General features: G+C 42.5%; 1 protein-coding gene across 5 annotated transcripts in view; it reads left to right on the top strand.

Moving 5' to 3' along the window:
- The first annotated feature begins 1,623 nt into the window (after positions 1-1,623).
- Positions 1,624-16,439, top strand: part of RBM20 (RNA binding motif protein 20) — a 105,217-nt gene continuing 90,401 nt past the window's right edge. For 2 of the 5 annotated variants that reach the window (XM_063337722.1, XM_063337721.1), the window contains exon 1: positions 1,624-2,077. In XM_063337722.1, coding sequence (XP_063193792.1) covers positions 1,935-2,077 — 143 coding nt within the window. In that variant the 5' untranslated portion in view covers positions 1,624-1,934. Of the gene's footprint in view, positions 2,078-4,965; positions 5,370-16,439 lie in introns of those variants that run through there. The other 3 variants (XM_063337723.1, XM_063337724.1, XM_063337728.1) reach the window with 3 other exon arrangements.

The raw sequence follows: 16,439 nt of genomic DNA, 5'->3' as shown, positions 1-16,439 counted from the left end.
TAGTGTCATAGCTGTGCTCTTGCTGCCCTCTGAGCCATGAGTCACCATCTTTCACTTCCTCAAATAATTACAGGCAGCAGAAAGCGGCTGTTGCTTGGCTTCTCAAGGGCTTTCCCTGCTGCTCTAACAAGAAGGAAATTCACACAAAGCCACTTTTTCTATGGATGATCAGTGGACACCTGAGACTTCCTTTAAATCCCAGGCAAAGATAGCATGGCAGGCTAAACTTTCTGTTTCTGTGCATTGCCTCACCTGTCTGCCAGATCTTACCTTTCCTTTGCTGGAAGATCAGCCATCTATTAGCTACACAGCTCTGACCACCGCCTGGCCCTTGCTGAACCCAAAACCAAATAATATTCCAAAACTTTCTTCCTTGAGGGAAAGGATGTGAAACTCCGTTGTTTGTATTTCTCAGAATATAATGTGTGTAAGTCGATGTGTCTAAATAAGTACTGATTGCCATTCACGTTCAGAAGGTGCATTTGGTGTTATGTTACTACTAAGTAACTGTGTAAATGAAATACGGCCCGATTCTCTGCTGCCCTGCACCTGGTTAGTGCTCTCCATCTGCAGAGTACAAAGTACGTGATAAATGCAAATAACTTAAAATTTTCCAGTCACTGGTAGTAGTATTTTGTACCCATTTACAAGGCTATATTCTTGTAAATGACTACGCCAGGTGCAGGGGGGAGGAGAACCTAACCCCCTCCAAAATTAATCTTTCCCCTGAATTAGGATTAATTTTTCAAAGAAGCCAGGATGTTTCTGCTTTCCTTGGTGCGTGTGTAAGTGTGTGTGTGTGTTGGGAGAAGGGTACACAGCAAACAGAGCCAGCGCAGGAGCAAGTATTGAAAGGGTCTTTGACTTGGCCCTCTCTAATTGACAGAGCGTGTTGCAAAGCCAGGAAGAAGACCTGGAAGGAACGTTTTTGGTGTTACTTCCTTGGTATGAGCAGCGCGATTTCTGCACCATCAGTCATCTGAAATGTCCTCCCAAAATACGTGCAGGTAAAACCTTTTTGTCACACTGTATCACCATGCGGCACTGCCAATCCTTAATCCTCTGATATTAGAGCAGTGGGTAAAGCCCTGCTGGGTAGGTCTCGATCCCGCTAACTTACTTACTTGGAAGAGGGGAGCCCAAAACTGATGATCCTTTATTAAAAGCAGGTTCCTTGGTTGGGCCCAGACCAGGGATTTGCTTTAGGGATGACTCTGTTAGTCGAGAAGGTTTACATTGTTGGCTGGGGCACACCCTCCTCTCCTGTTTTGTATCAGCTGACAGAGCCTATGTCTGATAAATGACTAATAACATTGCTGCAGAAGTGTTACTGGTGAGGGATTAAAATAATATGCACACTTTTTCCCCCTGCCCTTGGGAAGGGGAAAGATTTGATGTTTGTAAACCACTGCCGGAGCGGTGCTGCTCGCTCTTTACCACATTGCCCTTCCTTTCCCGAACACAACCCCCGGGCCGAGCCCCCCGCCCGGGACACGGGGCTAAAACCGCTTGTGCCGGGGGCCGGGCTGTCCCCGGGCGGGGGTGCGGGTGCTCCCTCCCGGGACCGGGGGTGCTCCGACGGGCAGGTGCCGGCAGAGGGAGGGAGCGGGCCCGGCGCCCAGGTGGGGCCGACGGTGGGGGGGGGGCCGGGCTAGGCCGGGCCGGGGGCGCCGCCCGCCCCTCCGGCCCCGCCAGCGCCGCCGAGGCTGCCGTGCGGCGCCGGCCGGTAGCGGCAGCCCTCCCGCAGGGCGGGCTCAGCCGCAGGGGGCTGCCTGTCCCGCCGTCGCCAGCCCGGCCGCAGCCCGGCGGGGAGAGGGGGGCGGTTGCCTCCAGAGCCGGTCCTCTGCCCCCTCCTTCCTTCCCTCCCTCCCGCCCGCCGCCGCGGCGGAGGGCTGTGCGGCCACCCGCGCCTGCCGCCGCCGGGGCCTCCCCGCATGGTCCCCGCCGCTGCCATGAGCCAGGCCCCGGCCCCCCGCGGCGCTGACCCGCCGGAGAGCGATGCCCGCAGCGGGGCGCCTAACCGGGGCACCGGCCGAGGGATGCCGCCGCCGCCCAGCCTGCCCCAGCTCCTCCACAAGTAAGAGCCGCCCCGCGTTCCGCCGGGCCGGGAGGGCGGGCGGGCAGGCGCGGGTCGCTCTCCCTCCCCGACGGCGGTGCCCCCCTTTTCCCTCCCCCGCCGGCAGACTGACAGCCGGGCGGGCGGAGGGTCGGCCCGGCACCGGCCGAGCGGTGCCCCGCGGGGCGCGTATCCCCTAAAGACAGGCACCGGTCCTGCTCTACGGTTTTCTGCCCGAAAAGCCGCTCGTGTCGGTTTTCCGAGGGCTTCCCTCCAGCACCGCGTCTCCTCCGGGCGGGGATCGGTCGGGAAAGTTTTCTTTGCCTTTCCGTGGTGGCTGCCGTGTGCCGTGCCCTGCAGCCGCTCTTCTGCCGGCGGGCTCGGGCGTCCCTCCTCATCAGGCCTGGAGCAAAGGGGCTCCTGTTGTGCCAGAAGCGATCGCATCTCTGCAAAACTGTCCCAGAAAATGTAACCTGTGCATGCGTGGAAGCCTAATTAATGAGGGCAGCGGTGCTTAATGAGGGCAGTGGTGCTAACGGCATTTTGCTATTTCGTTTTCCATCCGGAAAGAGAGGGAAAAAATACTTTTGCTATGCAGATGCAGTGGTGTGAGCGATACTTTTCTGTCTAAATGAGAATCATAAATGAGAATCATTTCTCGCTGAATGAGAAGCTTGAAGACAAACCAAATGCTCTGTAGTTACTACTTGAAGCAAGAGTAACACATAAATTGGTCTGTGCTGATTTTAGATGGTTGCATGCACTGTATCCGATTTTTCCCAAGTCATAACGTGTTAAAAGAGATAGGGGCTTTTAACAGAGCAGTAAATCTACTAACAAACGCTCAGTTATGGAGCCATTAGAATTGCCCTCTATTACTTTAAGACCTGTGGCTTGAGTTGACAAGCAGGACACTGGGCGCTGCGCAAGCGGCATAGGTTGAGAGACGCTTTTGAGGTTATGTCCCAGGGCACCAACTGGACTGAGCCTGTGTTCGGCCGTCAAGCGAAGCGCCCGTATGACAACGCACTGTTGAGCTGCGGCCGCCTCGCAGCTGGGCTTGCGCTGTTTTCCTGCAACAACCCCTTCACGAAAGGCGCTGGCTTAGGCATTTGCCTTTATCAGTTTGTCAACAAAACCCAACAGTGTAACTAACAGAGGAAACGCTTTCACTTGTATTTGCAAAATGCATAGTACATGTATATAAATATATGTGTGCATGTATACTTTAACGTTACAGCAAACTTAGAGTATGAACTTTATTGTAAGGTGGGAATCATATTATCTTTTATAAATATGTATGAAACTGGAATTTTAAAGTTGCTGTGGGGTGTGGGCCATAAATTTATTGATGCTTGGTTTTCTTTTTGCCTGTTTGCTTTTAAATCATGTTTTGTAACTTAATTGTAAAAACGTTAACGGTTCTTGCTATCCACATTTTTATTCCTAATTGATAATATGGACTTGGGAGTTTGCATTGAAACTGAAACATTAATGGTCGCTCCCTAAATCCGCTGGGCAGCTGCAGTGCTACATATGAATTATTGTGTAACCAGAAGGTAATTTACACTTACTCAAAATCAGTCTTAAATTTTAAACTACGGTCTCTAAAGACAGCTCTTGTTTTTTCATGTTTATCAAGACTTTATGTGGATGCATATTGCAAGTCAGATAGGTGAAGCTCTCAAGACTGCTTCATGATTGTATTTCTAATGCAGCGCATGTTATGTACAAAGGCATCGCGTTTTTGCTGGTCGTGCCTGCTAGGAAGTAATAGGTAGGAAAACTTGAGATGGTTTCCTTTCGAGCCTGTCTTTAATGGAAAGATTTGAGAGAGGTGCCATGTTTCTGACCGTTCTTTGTCGGTGATGTGACGCAGAATGGCAAGTGTCAAACATCTCCATCTAAGGTTCTGCAACTTGATCATACGGTTTTGTAACCGTGCGGCATAATTTGGTGTGCGCCTTTATGTTTACCTGATAATTAATAAATCTCCACCCTGCATTTAATTAAAAATGCTGGCAAATTATATTTTGCTTTACTGATGATAACTTGGTGTTTTATAATCTGAATTGGATATTCAGTGATTGTTAGGAAGTGAGATGTTAGGGAATATCTTAAATTGCTCTTCTGAATTTACTTCTAATATGCTAGAACAGTTATTACGACTGACAAAATAGGATGAAAAGGAAAGCAGTAGTTCTTCTACAAAATGAAGTCATGGTTTCGTTACTAGGAAAGAAAACACTGACCTTTTTTCCCAAGCATTTTGATTTTCTTGACTGTTCTTTTTTTTTTTTTTTAAACAATTGCCATCTTTTTGCTTTGTGAGATGCAGTAAACAAGTGTGCAGTCGCAGAATTCTAATGCAGAGCGGTGTTGGTCAGAATACTGTGTGGTGTTTAACTGGATCTCCCTGTTTCAACACTTCTATTTTTCCTTATACCATTTAAACTTAAAAAGCTCTCTGGATTCCTTCTTTCTTCCCCCCCTACTTTTGTTAGAAATTTTTACAGATATTAGGTGAAGGCCAATATAATTTTAAAAAATTACTTCCTACACTGTGAACTCTTAGCATTGAACAGGGGTTAAAATTTAACGAAACCGGAGATCTGAAATGTTTTTGGTAGCAGCTACATTGGCTGAACTTGTGCAACGCAGGTAGCGTGTACCATATTCTTTTAATATCTCTCTGCTTTAACATTTATAATGTAATTTTAATATTAAAATATAGCCAAATCCCTAGTTTGAAATTCCTTGCTGATAGTACCTGAATACAATAAGATATAAATTGAAATACGCTGTCTACATGTTGTATTTTTCCCCCGAGTGATAACGTCATTTCAGTTGATAATAAAGGTCCAATCGTAAGATTTACAGAGCAGTTGAAGCTTTCTCTCTGTGCAGGTTGTTGTGATGTTTGATTGGAAAATACTTCTTATTTTCCAAAAGTAAAAGCCTTATTGCCGTCGAACCCCTTATGTTGTAGAACTGAGAATGAAAAGCTGGTGCGGAAGGGAAACCTGAATTTACACACTACGGAGGATGATTTACAAAACCATATGCTTGCATATGAAATAAAGCAGAAGACTGAGAAGAAGGAGGACAGTTGTGATGGTGTTGGTTAGTGTTCATAACCGGTTTCTACCACAGTTGTGGGGAAGGAGAGGAAATGCAGGGTAGGTCCTGTAGCACCAACAAGTGAAACACGTATGGGAATCTCTGAAAAGACCTGAAATACCAGTTCTGCACAGAAAGGTTTTAATACGTTTTTGGAACTGCTGTTTTGGGTTGGTTTCTTTTTCCTCTTTAGGTAAGTCTGCTCTTATGAGAAGATTTTAGTTTATAATTTGGAGGTGGTATTGCAAAATGTAATTTTTAGATGACAGCTCACTGTGACACATTTTAGCACCTGCTGTTAGATTGGCTGGAGTGCCTAAGCAGCATGAGAGAGTGGAGGCTCCTATTAATAATTCCAGGTGTGTGATTCATTGCAGTCTGATGGAGCAACTAACTGGAAATAACTGAGAGAAAGGACTGAGTGGTGGCCCTGTGCTAACTATAAAGATGTTGCACGAAGAGTGCTTTCTGTGAAAGTTCTCACTTAAAACATGCCGCAAGTAAACTCCATAATTATAGGAGACCTAATTGTATTGAAATGCAATCTCTTTGTATGTTTTAATGGCTGGTTGCATGCTTTCAGTTCTAATGATTTGTCATGGGTAATATCTGTCCAGTGGGTGGAAATTTTAGCCAGTTTTTAAACTCCCAGCGTTGGTATAGGAGCATACGTTTATTTTACAAATTGAATACAATGTCTTAAAACAATGAGGGGAAAACCAAAGTTAATAATTTTTTTTCCTAAGGGGTTGTGCCCTGGGGATTTTGAGCTCCTCTGGAAGGAAGATGGAATTTTCAACATCTGCGCCCGAGTCATCATCAGTTTGTGCCAGTTCTGGGGGCAGACAGGAGTAAGCAGGCTGGTGCTGAATGCTTTGAGTCTTTTATTTCCTATAGCAGTGAGGAGGAAACTTGTTGGGAAAAATAACCTCCAACTTATATTTTTTTTTTTAAATTTAAACCCATTAGGTTCAAGCATGTGCTTTTTATTTGCTTCCTTGTGTGTTTATTTTGTGTAAAGTGGGGGGGTTTCTTTTTCTTTTTTCTTTTTCTTTTTTTTTCCCCAACTCAAGGTCTCTCAGGAGAGATAAAATATGAAATGTACTCCCATTATATACATTAGTCATGGCAAATAGTTTGGCATATATGGCAAAGGCTAAACTGATACTTAACAAGGGGACATTAGGAGAAACACTGGCTTTACTGTTTCTCTTCTTACTGTTACTGATCCAGGCTTTCCATATTCATTTGCCATTTAAAGTACATCTCCAAAATCTTGAGTTGCTTCCCTACCCAACAGAGCCGTGAAAACTCATGGAGTTTGTGTTTTAACAACAGTAATGGTTCCAAACGGAGATGAAAACAAAACAGAAAGTGCTGTAGCTGTCTTAGCTGAGAAGCTTTACCAAAGCGAGGGATGGGAGCTGTAAATGCAAACTGCGTGGTGTAGGATTCGCCAGAGAATGTGGGAACTAAACCCATCTTATTATGCTCCTCCTTGTGTTTCCCATTCACTGTCTCTGTATGTTATGAAATACACAGCGAGGGAACCTCCGTTTTCTTGCAATACTCTGGCTCCTTGTTGTGTAATGATTGAGAGTCTTCGTAGAGCTCACCTGATTAAAATCAGGACTTAAAATGTGTATACCAAATGTGTGTGCATGGGGGCGCAGGGACAGGGACACCCGGGGCTCCTTCACTTTTAAGTTTATTTGCTTACAAAAAGTAGCATCAGTGATGATAATTACCTTCAAGTCAGGTAATTAAAATATCTCTTTCCTCTTAATATTTCTTTTTCTTAACATGTCATTTAAAATACTTTTTTAAAAATAATTTCTTTTTTGATGGAAACCAATGACCCCTCCTGTGTATATCAGGTGTGGCTCAAAGCTTAAAGATGGATATTCGCTGTTTTAACCAAGAATTACCGAAAACGTGGGTTTCTTTGTCTTGAAATCTTTTGTGTTTGTCTGGGTTTTTTTCTGTTTGTTGGTGTTTTTTTTTTAAAAAAACTGTCATTTAAAACTCAAGCTTATTGTGAGAAAAGCACCATAAAATTGAATTTATGGCTTGAAGAGAGAGCACAGAGGTACAAGGTGGAAAGGGGTCAGAAAAAAGAATTTAGACGTAACGCGTTGCATGCAAACATCTCCACGTAATCTGGCTTGGATTATTAGTTATCAATAAACTCTTAGTTGCCCAGAAATGTCAAAATTCTTTCACATATTTTAGTGGAGAGAGAGATAACAGCAGTGATATCAAATTTAGTAAAAGGTTAAATAATACATACTTTATAAGAAGCAATGTAATAAGTGGGTTTTGGACCACAACACATGGAAATGGAGTGCTCTTTATTGAAATTAAGTTGCCTGGATGTGGCTCTCTTACGGCAAATTTAATACTACTGTTCCCATCAATGGGAAGGCAAGGAAATGTGTTCTTTTGGTTTTCCTCTTAATTCAGCCCTTGTCAATTCAAAGCTCCATGCACCTGACAGTGAGTAGTTACGTGTGACTACTGCTACACTGTGGTGATGATGCTAAAATCTTTCTGATGCCATTTGTAGGAAAGGAAAATGGAGTTGGGTAAAAACCTCAATACCTTTTAGTTCTGTTCCTTTCTGGGGGCTGTCAAAATAAGAGGAACTAGATCTTCAAAGATGTATTTATACTTCATAGAGGACTGCAGAAATTTATTTAGGAGGGTAAAAAAATGGATTGTTTGCATGAAATAGTAATTTTAGTCACTTTAAAATACTCCTTCAAATAGAATCTGCTTTTTCTGAAGAGTAAGCTGTCTTGATTATTTTTTTAATTTAAACAAACTCCTTTGATCTGATTTGCAGCTAGACACTTTATCAGACTGACTTCATTCCCCTGAATATTATCCCCCCCCACCTTTTTCCCCCTCTTCATCCTTTGTAACATTTTATAGTTGATTTAAGGATGTAATCGCTCTGTTAGCCTCTGCCCCTCTATGTCCAGCTGCTTTCTCTTTGTCACACTAATGACCCGTCACAGTGAAGCTGTCACTTGACACACTGAGTGAAACAAGGAAGCCTGCCCCTTTGGGTTTTAGAAACGTTTAATATCTGTCCTGTTCTGACAACTCAAGCCTTGCCCATTTTACAAATGCCTCTTGCCTATTTAGAAAAAATTCCAAATAAAAGCACTGGGTATTCTGTTGCAGGGAGGGGGCAAAGGCTTGTTTTCTTAAAGGATCAGTATTTATGAGTGCACAGGCAATTATTTTCTTGCAGGCTTACTGCATTTGTGTGTGCGTGTATGTAAACTTGTGAAATGTGAGTTTATCTGATATTAATTGTACCACAGGCCACGTATTTATGTTGTACATCTGAGGAACTACAAGGAAGATGGATTTGTTTTTAGTTTTCTGCATGTCCGTGTTGGGAGATGAGCTGAATGGGCAGCCGAGAGGGTTGGGGTGGAGTTGCGCTGTGTTGCATTAAGTGATGCTGTTCAGATTTGTCCTCCATCATCTCCATTGTTTAAAGACATGCAGGTGTTTCACCAGCCTTTGCAGAATGCTCCAAAGATGCCACAAGCCCTGGCTGACTCTGGAGGTGATACAAATCTGTCACTATGCTGGCTGTGAAGTGTAGTCCATCTCCTGCACAGTTCAAACTCTAACAAAATGTTAATGATGCTGACTGCTTTAAGAGGGCTGGGAGAATATTCTGCTTCATTACTTCTGGATATACTTCTTACTAGGAAAAGACAGTGGCAGGATAAGGAAGTGTTTAACTCCTGTTACCTTGAGTAATGTCTTCTGCTGGCCAGGACGGACAGAGAAAATGGTATTGTGGGCAGGTTATGAGCAAGCTCCCTGGCTGATTTCTGATCACCTGGTCCCTTCCCTGGCTTACTGGCTTTTCTAGTCTTAGCTTTCCTCAATTTGCCATAAATCTTGTGACTTTTTGTACACTAGGCTGCAGATCATTAGAATTCAGGCAATGTAAAATGTCTTGAATTTGGTAGTGTCAAAAGCTACAGTTTCATATGTCAGTGGTATTTCTCCTAGAGGGGGGAGACGTGTGAGTTGATGGTGTCTGGGAGCTAGGGCCGCTTCTTTGGAAACGTGCAGGAGTCGCTCTTGCGTTTTTACTTACGTTTGAATCTTTGTTTTAAGAAATAGACTTTAAGTACCTCTGCAACAAGTGGCTTGATGGCTGACATTTCGTTTACTCTTCTGTGGGCTTTTGCGTATTGTGTAGTTGAAAAGCAGCGGTAAATTCAGCACAGTCTCTTTCTGCAGTCACAGAATCACAGAATGGTAGGGTTGGAAGGCACCTCTGGAGATCATCTAGCCCAACCCCCCTGCCAGAGCAGGTTCACCTAGAGCAGGTTACACAGGAACACGTCCAGGCGGGTTTGGAATGTCTCCAGAGACGGAGACTCCACCACCTCTCTGGGCAGCCTGTTACAGTGCTCTGCCACCCTCAGAGTAAAGAAGTTCCTTCTCATGTTTAGGTGGAACTTCCTATGTTCAAGTTTGTGCCCGTTACCTCTTGTCCTGTCGCTGGGCACCACTGAAAAGATCCTGGCCCCATCCTCCTGACACCCACCCTTTAAGTATTTACAAGCGTTGATAAGATCCCTCCTCAATCGTCTTTTTTCCAGACTGAAGAACCCAAATCCCTCAGCCTTTCTTCATAGGAGAGGTGTTCCAATCCCCTAATCATCTTTGTAGCCCTTTGCTGTACCCTCTCCAGCAGTTCCCTGTCCTTCTTAAAGGACAGTAAGAAATATTATTTCTATCTCTGCTGATTAACATGTTCTTCTCTTACAGGAAGATGTGCTAAGTAATTTTATTAGGTTGACGACACATACAGTTCATTACACTGACCAACATTTATTGTTCTCTTTTTGGCCTCAGTTTTTTAAAAAACTGTGAAATAATATTGCAAAATACTTATTGAGAACAAAATGCTGTATAATGCTTTAATAATGTCTTTTTTCACTGTGCCTTCTGCTCTGCCTGGAACTAGAGTGAGAGCAGATTAACTTCTGGTACAGAGAAGTTTGCTCCAGTCCCTGCAGAGCTGTGCATACCTATGTGTGTTTGTGTGGTTTGCAGTCTGGACGCCACTCCAGAGATTGTCAGAGACTTCCTCCGCTCGCCCACATAAAATTCTTTGTCAGATGTTACGCACAATTCAGACTGAGGATGGCATTTAGAGAAAAGATGGCTCTTGTCTTCTGAAACTGTGGAGAGAAATATTAGCAAATTAGGGTGAGACTTTTTTTTTCAGTGCTAGGCTCCTCTTATCTTCCAAACTCTTCCATTAACACATCTTAACATTCACACCTCTGCTATCCATGTGCTCTGCACCATCCATTTGTGCCCCACTCATGGCACATTCTTGTAAGGTCACCTACAGCTTTCCACCATCCGGCCAACCGATAACCAAACATTGGGCTCTCTTCTTTATTCACCGCTTTATTCAAGGTCACTATTCTATCCTGCAGCAACACCTTTTCCTCATGGTACAGGCAGGGCTTACCCTTTTGCCAGCATCTTTCTGTTGGCTCTCTTTGAGATGGCCCAAGAGGTTTGCCTCAGGTTATTTTGACTTGCATTACACTTTGGAAAGTGTCACTGTTGTGTCTAGAGGTGAAAATGTTTGTAAGTAAAACAGAAGAATAGTGGTTGACTGGGATGGTGTTTATAGAGCAAACACTCAAAGGCAAAGATTGTAAACAAAAGAATAAAAGTTCTGTGATACTTGAATTCAAGTCAACTCCTGTATTTTCTGCACTGTTTTGGATATTATTTGAACATACCTTCTCTTTTCCAGCTCCTGGAGAAGTAAAAAGCGCTGACTAATTACTTCAAATTTGACAATAAAATTTAAGTTAATCGCATATCAGTGATTGGTAGATCAGACTTCTAAAAGACAAGGGATCACTACTGTTCAGCCTAGGTTTTGCTGGTTTTCTCCATTGCAAAATATTAAAGGATTGCATTTCCTTCAAAAAAAAAGGAGTAAAATGGAAATTGGCAAGGGCTGGAAGTGATTTAGTCATTTTGTTTAGATGGTTAAAGTATATCTGTGCAGAGTAAAGCAACACATCTTATATATTATATCAATATGTTAGGTGGCCAAGCCAGTTTGCTTGTCAGTGGTAAATAAGACTTAAATTCCTTTTTGGTTATAGTGTATATACTATGAGACTGATCTTGCAAAGCCTTATCCATACATATGAGAATTATTTATGTGTGTAAGGCTTTAGAAGATCAGATCTTACCATCTAAGTCTGCAAGGCTTCATGACTATTTACTGCTTGGTTAGTTGGGTTTTTTTTTTTTGCCAGGTCACTAGGAATCCTGCACAGAAATGTTAAGAACAGTAATTGCTGATAGGAGAGACCTAATACAGTAAAAGCCAAAGAAAATAACAGAAAGTTACCTTGTGTTCCAGCATTGAAACCTCTCTTTTAAAAGAGAGCATGAAGCTGTGCAGGGAGGAGTATGGATCCATGCTCCTTTGTGCTTCTTAAAAGCATGTTAATGACCTGACATGTTTTAAAACCAATACTCTGGGGTGTTAGAGCCTCACTAGCTATAGGGATTTGTAGAGTTGGAGGTGGAGAGGGGTTTACAAAGAGCCCGTCAGCTCCTCTGCACGGCACTGCATTTACAGGAGGCCATCACTGCTGTCTTCCAATTTGTGCTGATCGTTCAGGAGAAAAAAGGCACGGTCTTACCTCTCTCATCTAAATTGGCTACTTGCTGTGTTTTCCGTGTAAGTTCTCAGGATTTCTTTTATTGTTGTTGTTACATTTGCTGCAGTTTTTTAATGGAACAATGTGAAAATAACAGATACAATTTTGTGGTATTTCCCCCTATATTCAAAGGAGCTTTTATAAATTTCATGAAAAACCCATTTTATCCTAATCCATATGGCAAAGACATAAAATATCAGCAACTAAGATTATGGATTGCTGGCATAGTTTATGGGAGAATCTGCTCTAAGCTGCAAGACAGCCATTTGTAGCCTTTTCTGTACAACATACTGTCTCATACTGTGCATTTTGGCAGTACTTGGCACTGCTCTGTTTGTAATCTCCCTCTGCTCTGTAGAATATAAGACCCTTTTACACAAAGATACAAACACACAGAAGAGAGACTCCCCATGCATTTCTTATCGATCTGTTTAGTATGACAGATTCTTCTTTTGTGTGTCCTTCTTTGAAGCATTAAAAGCTCTTGTTTTGCTTTGGTGCTTCTATAATTTCAAGCTGTATTATGTGAAAGTTGGTAGCAGTGTTCTAAAGCCGAGGACTTGATTGGCAAGTTTTAGCTGTGAGTAAATTTTCACAGCTGATCCATAAATCCCTGACAGACCATTAGGAGCTTCAGAGCGGCTCTGGCAAGCTCCCCTACAATAATTGTAGTTTTAAGTTTGTTATATTTAGTTTTCTCACCTCTTAGCTGGATGCCTGGGGGACCTCACTAGAAGCAAACCAGCTTTGTATCTACTTTTTCCTCCAAGTGGGCAGTTTGTACAAATAGCACAGCGTGGGAAGAGGGCTTGCTGGTTGACTCCCAGTGGACAAGGCAGAGACTGTCCAAGGGTCTGACTTGTGACAAATGGACCCCAGATCTGGGGTTAGACATTTCAGTAATTCGAGCAGACTTGGAGTACATCACTTCTCGCCCAACACCTCCAGCACCTGCTCTTAATAACAGAATCATCAAGGGAGGCAGAAAAAATGCTTCTTCAAGCTAACATGGCAGAGTCGTATATAACTCTGTGAGACAGAGAGACAGCTCTTTATTTAAATTCCCTGAGGTAATTGTACTTATTTATCTGTAGCAAAGCTGGCAGAGTGACCAGCTTTTAGGAGTGACCACTGCTCTAAGAACAGAACTGCATGGGTGGCAGCGGTGAGAACAGCAGGCGTTTCTTTTGGGTGCCAGGGTTTGATGGTAATGATGCTGCTGGAACAGCTGGAAGCCTGGCTTCAAGACCACAACCCCTTTGGGCTCACTGCTCTGTATGTATGCAGTAAAAACAGTGCTATAGTGACTATATTGCATCTTTGGTAAGCCCTGGAGAATGCCCCACTAGGCAGCCTAATAAAGCCAGAGGAGAGGTTCCTATCTTTCCCCTGGATTTGGATCCTGCTGGGTTTGGAAGCAAACTCAGACTATGTTCCTTGTTTGAGCAATTAATGAATATTTTGTACGTTTCCTTTTGAAATCTGAACTGCTTTGCCAAGGATGTACTTGCCACTTGGTGGAGTCTGGTGTATTACCTTGCTGAAAGGACAAGGGGACTGTGTAGAAAGAAGGGGTGTGTCTGCATGGTGAACTCTTCCAAAGGGATCTTTTTTCCCTTTCTAGAAGAGGGAAAGATAAATTGAATCTCTCTGTCCTCTGCTACATAAAACCAGTCTCATACCTATAACCCATGAATGATTTCCTTACACTGGAGGGTGATGGAGAAGCATTATCTGAACTATTTATGACAAGGAAAGGAAGAAAAATTGGTGGTGGTCTTTTAATTGAATTTTCAAATAATTTTTTTTTTTTAGAGCAAGTAAAGCAGAAATTTCATTAATATTAAAAGCTCCTTCAAACAAAAATTCCTTCGTGTTAAAATTTTAATTTAGGAGGATCAGAAGCTTTGTTTATTAGGGCCTTCTTAGGATAAGGATACAGTAAGTAACTATAAATAGCGATACAGTGAGCGATGATCTCGCCCTACAAACTTTGTCTTGAACTTAAGCAGGAGAAGGTAAAAATATCAGCTGACAACCTTCTTGCAAGGAGGCATCTCTGATTAAAATAGAGGGATCTTCAGTAAAAGAAACGGAATTGGTCATCTCTTCAACCCTTAGTTTCAAGTGCTTTAACTTCATTTGATGCAAGAAGTCAAGTGGAAGATGTCATTCCTTTGGTGGGAATAGAGTGTTGTTGATGCGTGGGCCAGTTTTGGCATCTGACACTTAAACTAGAAATGCTAGGAGTGATAAGAGTAAATGAGCTAATTACATGTGTACAAATGAAATGCACAGCATGCTTTGGCTGGAAGAAAAGACAATGCTCTTCATCTGTATATTGTAATGGAAAAAAGTTTTCAGAACAATATGGAACTTCTAACATGAATTGGGATTGGGGTAGGATTATGGAAAAAATACGGTAATTAAAAAGGCAAAATGGTGTTAAGATTAAAAACAGAAGATATCAGGTATATGGGTGTAAGCAAACTACATGCATTTCCTAGATTCACCTGCATAAGTGTTGTGCTGTGCTTTATTTTCTCAGGAACTGAATGGATGGGAAGCAGGTCACTAAGAGGACAGTATGAACCTCCTATGCCTTTGGGCAAACAGTTCACTAAGATAGTGAGCTACAGATGAGAGCAGCAGGGCATCCTCGCCTAGTCATTGCTGCCCGGCAGGGTGCTAATGCAAACTTCTACTAACTCGCGTTTCATCTCCCTGGCAAATAAAATTTGTGAATGCTTATTCACAGAAGTAGCTGGAGTGAATCAGTGACCAGTATTTACACATGTTAAGAAGTTCATAGGCAGAACCTAAGATGAATCCATAATTAAAGACTAAACATAAGAGGGGGTGAATGAATCTGGAGTCTAACTGCTGATTATTGCTCTAAAATACAAGCAAAGAAATGCAATTGTGGAAGAAGAGGGGAGAGTTTAGCAGGCTTGTTTTCACTGTGGGGTTAACTCAGACTCCTGCCTAGGAGCCATTACCATCTATCAAGCAAAATTAGTCTTAGTTAAGAAGGTACTTTTGAGACAGTTGAGGATTTTGGGGAGAATCCGACCTTCACTTGGATAGCTGTCACTTTGGGAAGAATATGTTGGAAAAATAATATGCATGCTGGTTATCCTTCATTTCCACCATTCCCTGAAGGACAGAAAAGTTCTCCATGTGATGCTATTGACCAGGAGGGGTTTCAGCCCTGCCGCGCTGTGAGAATTTGCCAAACTGAAACAGCGTTGGATGGGCCGGGACCTGCTGAGGGGAAGCTTGTGTTTGGGTTAGGTTAATCAGAGATATGTCAGGAAGGTGAAGTGTGTGAAGGAGCCATACCCAGAAGAAGAATCAGTCTTTCTTTATGCAGGGAAAAGCCTATGTATTTCTCCCCAGCTTCTTTGGGAAAACCTAGGCATTATGCCAGCATTAAGTCAAACAAATTTTCTTTTTTTTTCTTCTTCCCTTTTCTCCAATGTAGTCTTGGTCTACCTGGTATCAACGTTTTCTTTTCCAGCTATTAATTAAAATGAGAATGAAGTGAAACTTATCTCAAGGTGCAAACTTGGTCGTTCGCTTTTCCTTCCTCATGAGAGAAAAAGTGGCGTACTTACAGCTTTACTAATTGCAAGAGCTGACTGATGGGAAAACTAGGGAAGTGTCTTTTCCTCTGTGGATGTTATTTACCCATGAAGTGTCTGGGGCACTTGCAGGTTCTCCAACTTGTGTATATGTCTTTGAGAGTACAAAGGATTTGAAGAAACAAACCAGAACTTCTTCCTGATTGAAAGGGTGCCTAGACTTATCTAGGGCTACAGCAGGATATTAATAGAACATACTGCATTTCCTTCACATAAAAATACGAAGGGCACTTTGCTGAGAAAAAATCCTGCTGTGCCTTTCTGTCTTTGGGACCAGCTCATCACCCAGCTAAAATTAAAAGGTGAAGTCAGGCAGTTCTTGCTCTCTATTTTTAAACTGCTTCAGCATATGAATGTGAGTGTGAAATCTTTCTTTAGGCCTCTCTTAACTTAATTACCTACTTATTCAAAATATTCTCTTCTCAAATTGCTGAGCTATAATTATATTCATCTTTTCTGTGGACTCTCTAGCTACTCGATGTTTGTTAATTAGTTTTATGCTTAATTTGTAGTTCTGTAGTTATTTACAGTGATGGAGGCCTTGTGGTACATGTTTAAAATCTATTTTGATCTGTTAAAATTTAGCAAGTAGATGATGTTTTTGTATATGTGTTCCGTGTTTTCTTCTGGAAAATATCATGAAGAAGACCACTTTAAAAAAAACCAACAAAACAACAAAAGAGTAAAAATTCAAACGAATAATTTTTGTTTGACCTTAATAATAGAAAATGACATAATAACTGAAAATGTTTTGTTACACTTTCATTTCTTCATATCTTTTGTTTGCAAGATTATTCCTATTTTATTTTGTTTATATGCCTTTTCTTTTCTTTGGATGGAAGGGGCCCTGTGGCCCCAGCACAGGAGGTGCAA

This window comes from Chroicocephalus ridibundus, chromosome 6 (assembly GCF_963924245.1).
Source record: "Chroicocephalus ridibundus chromosome 6, bChrRid1.1, whole genome shotgun sequence".
NCBI lineage: Eukaryota > Metazoa > Chordata > Aves > Charadriiformes > Laridae > Chroicocephalus > Chroicocephalus ridibundus.
Note: the sequence above shows the minus strand (reverse complement) of the source record. Positions and strands in the feature narration are given on the sequence as shown.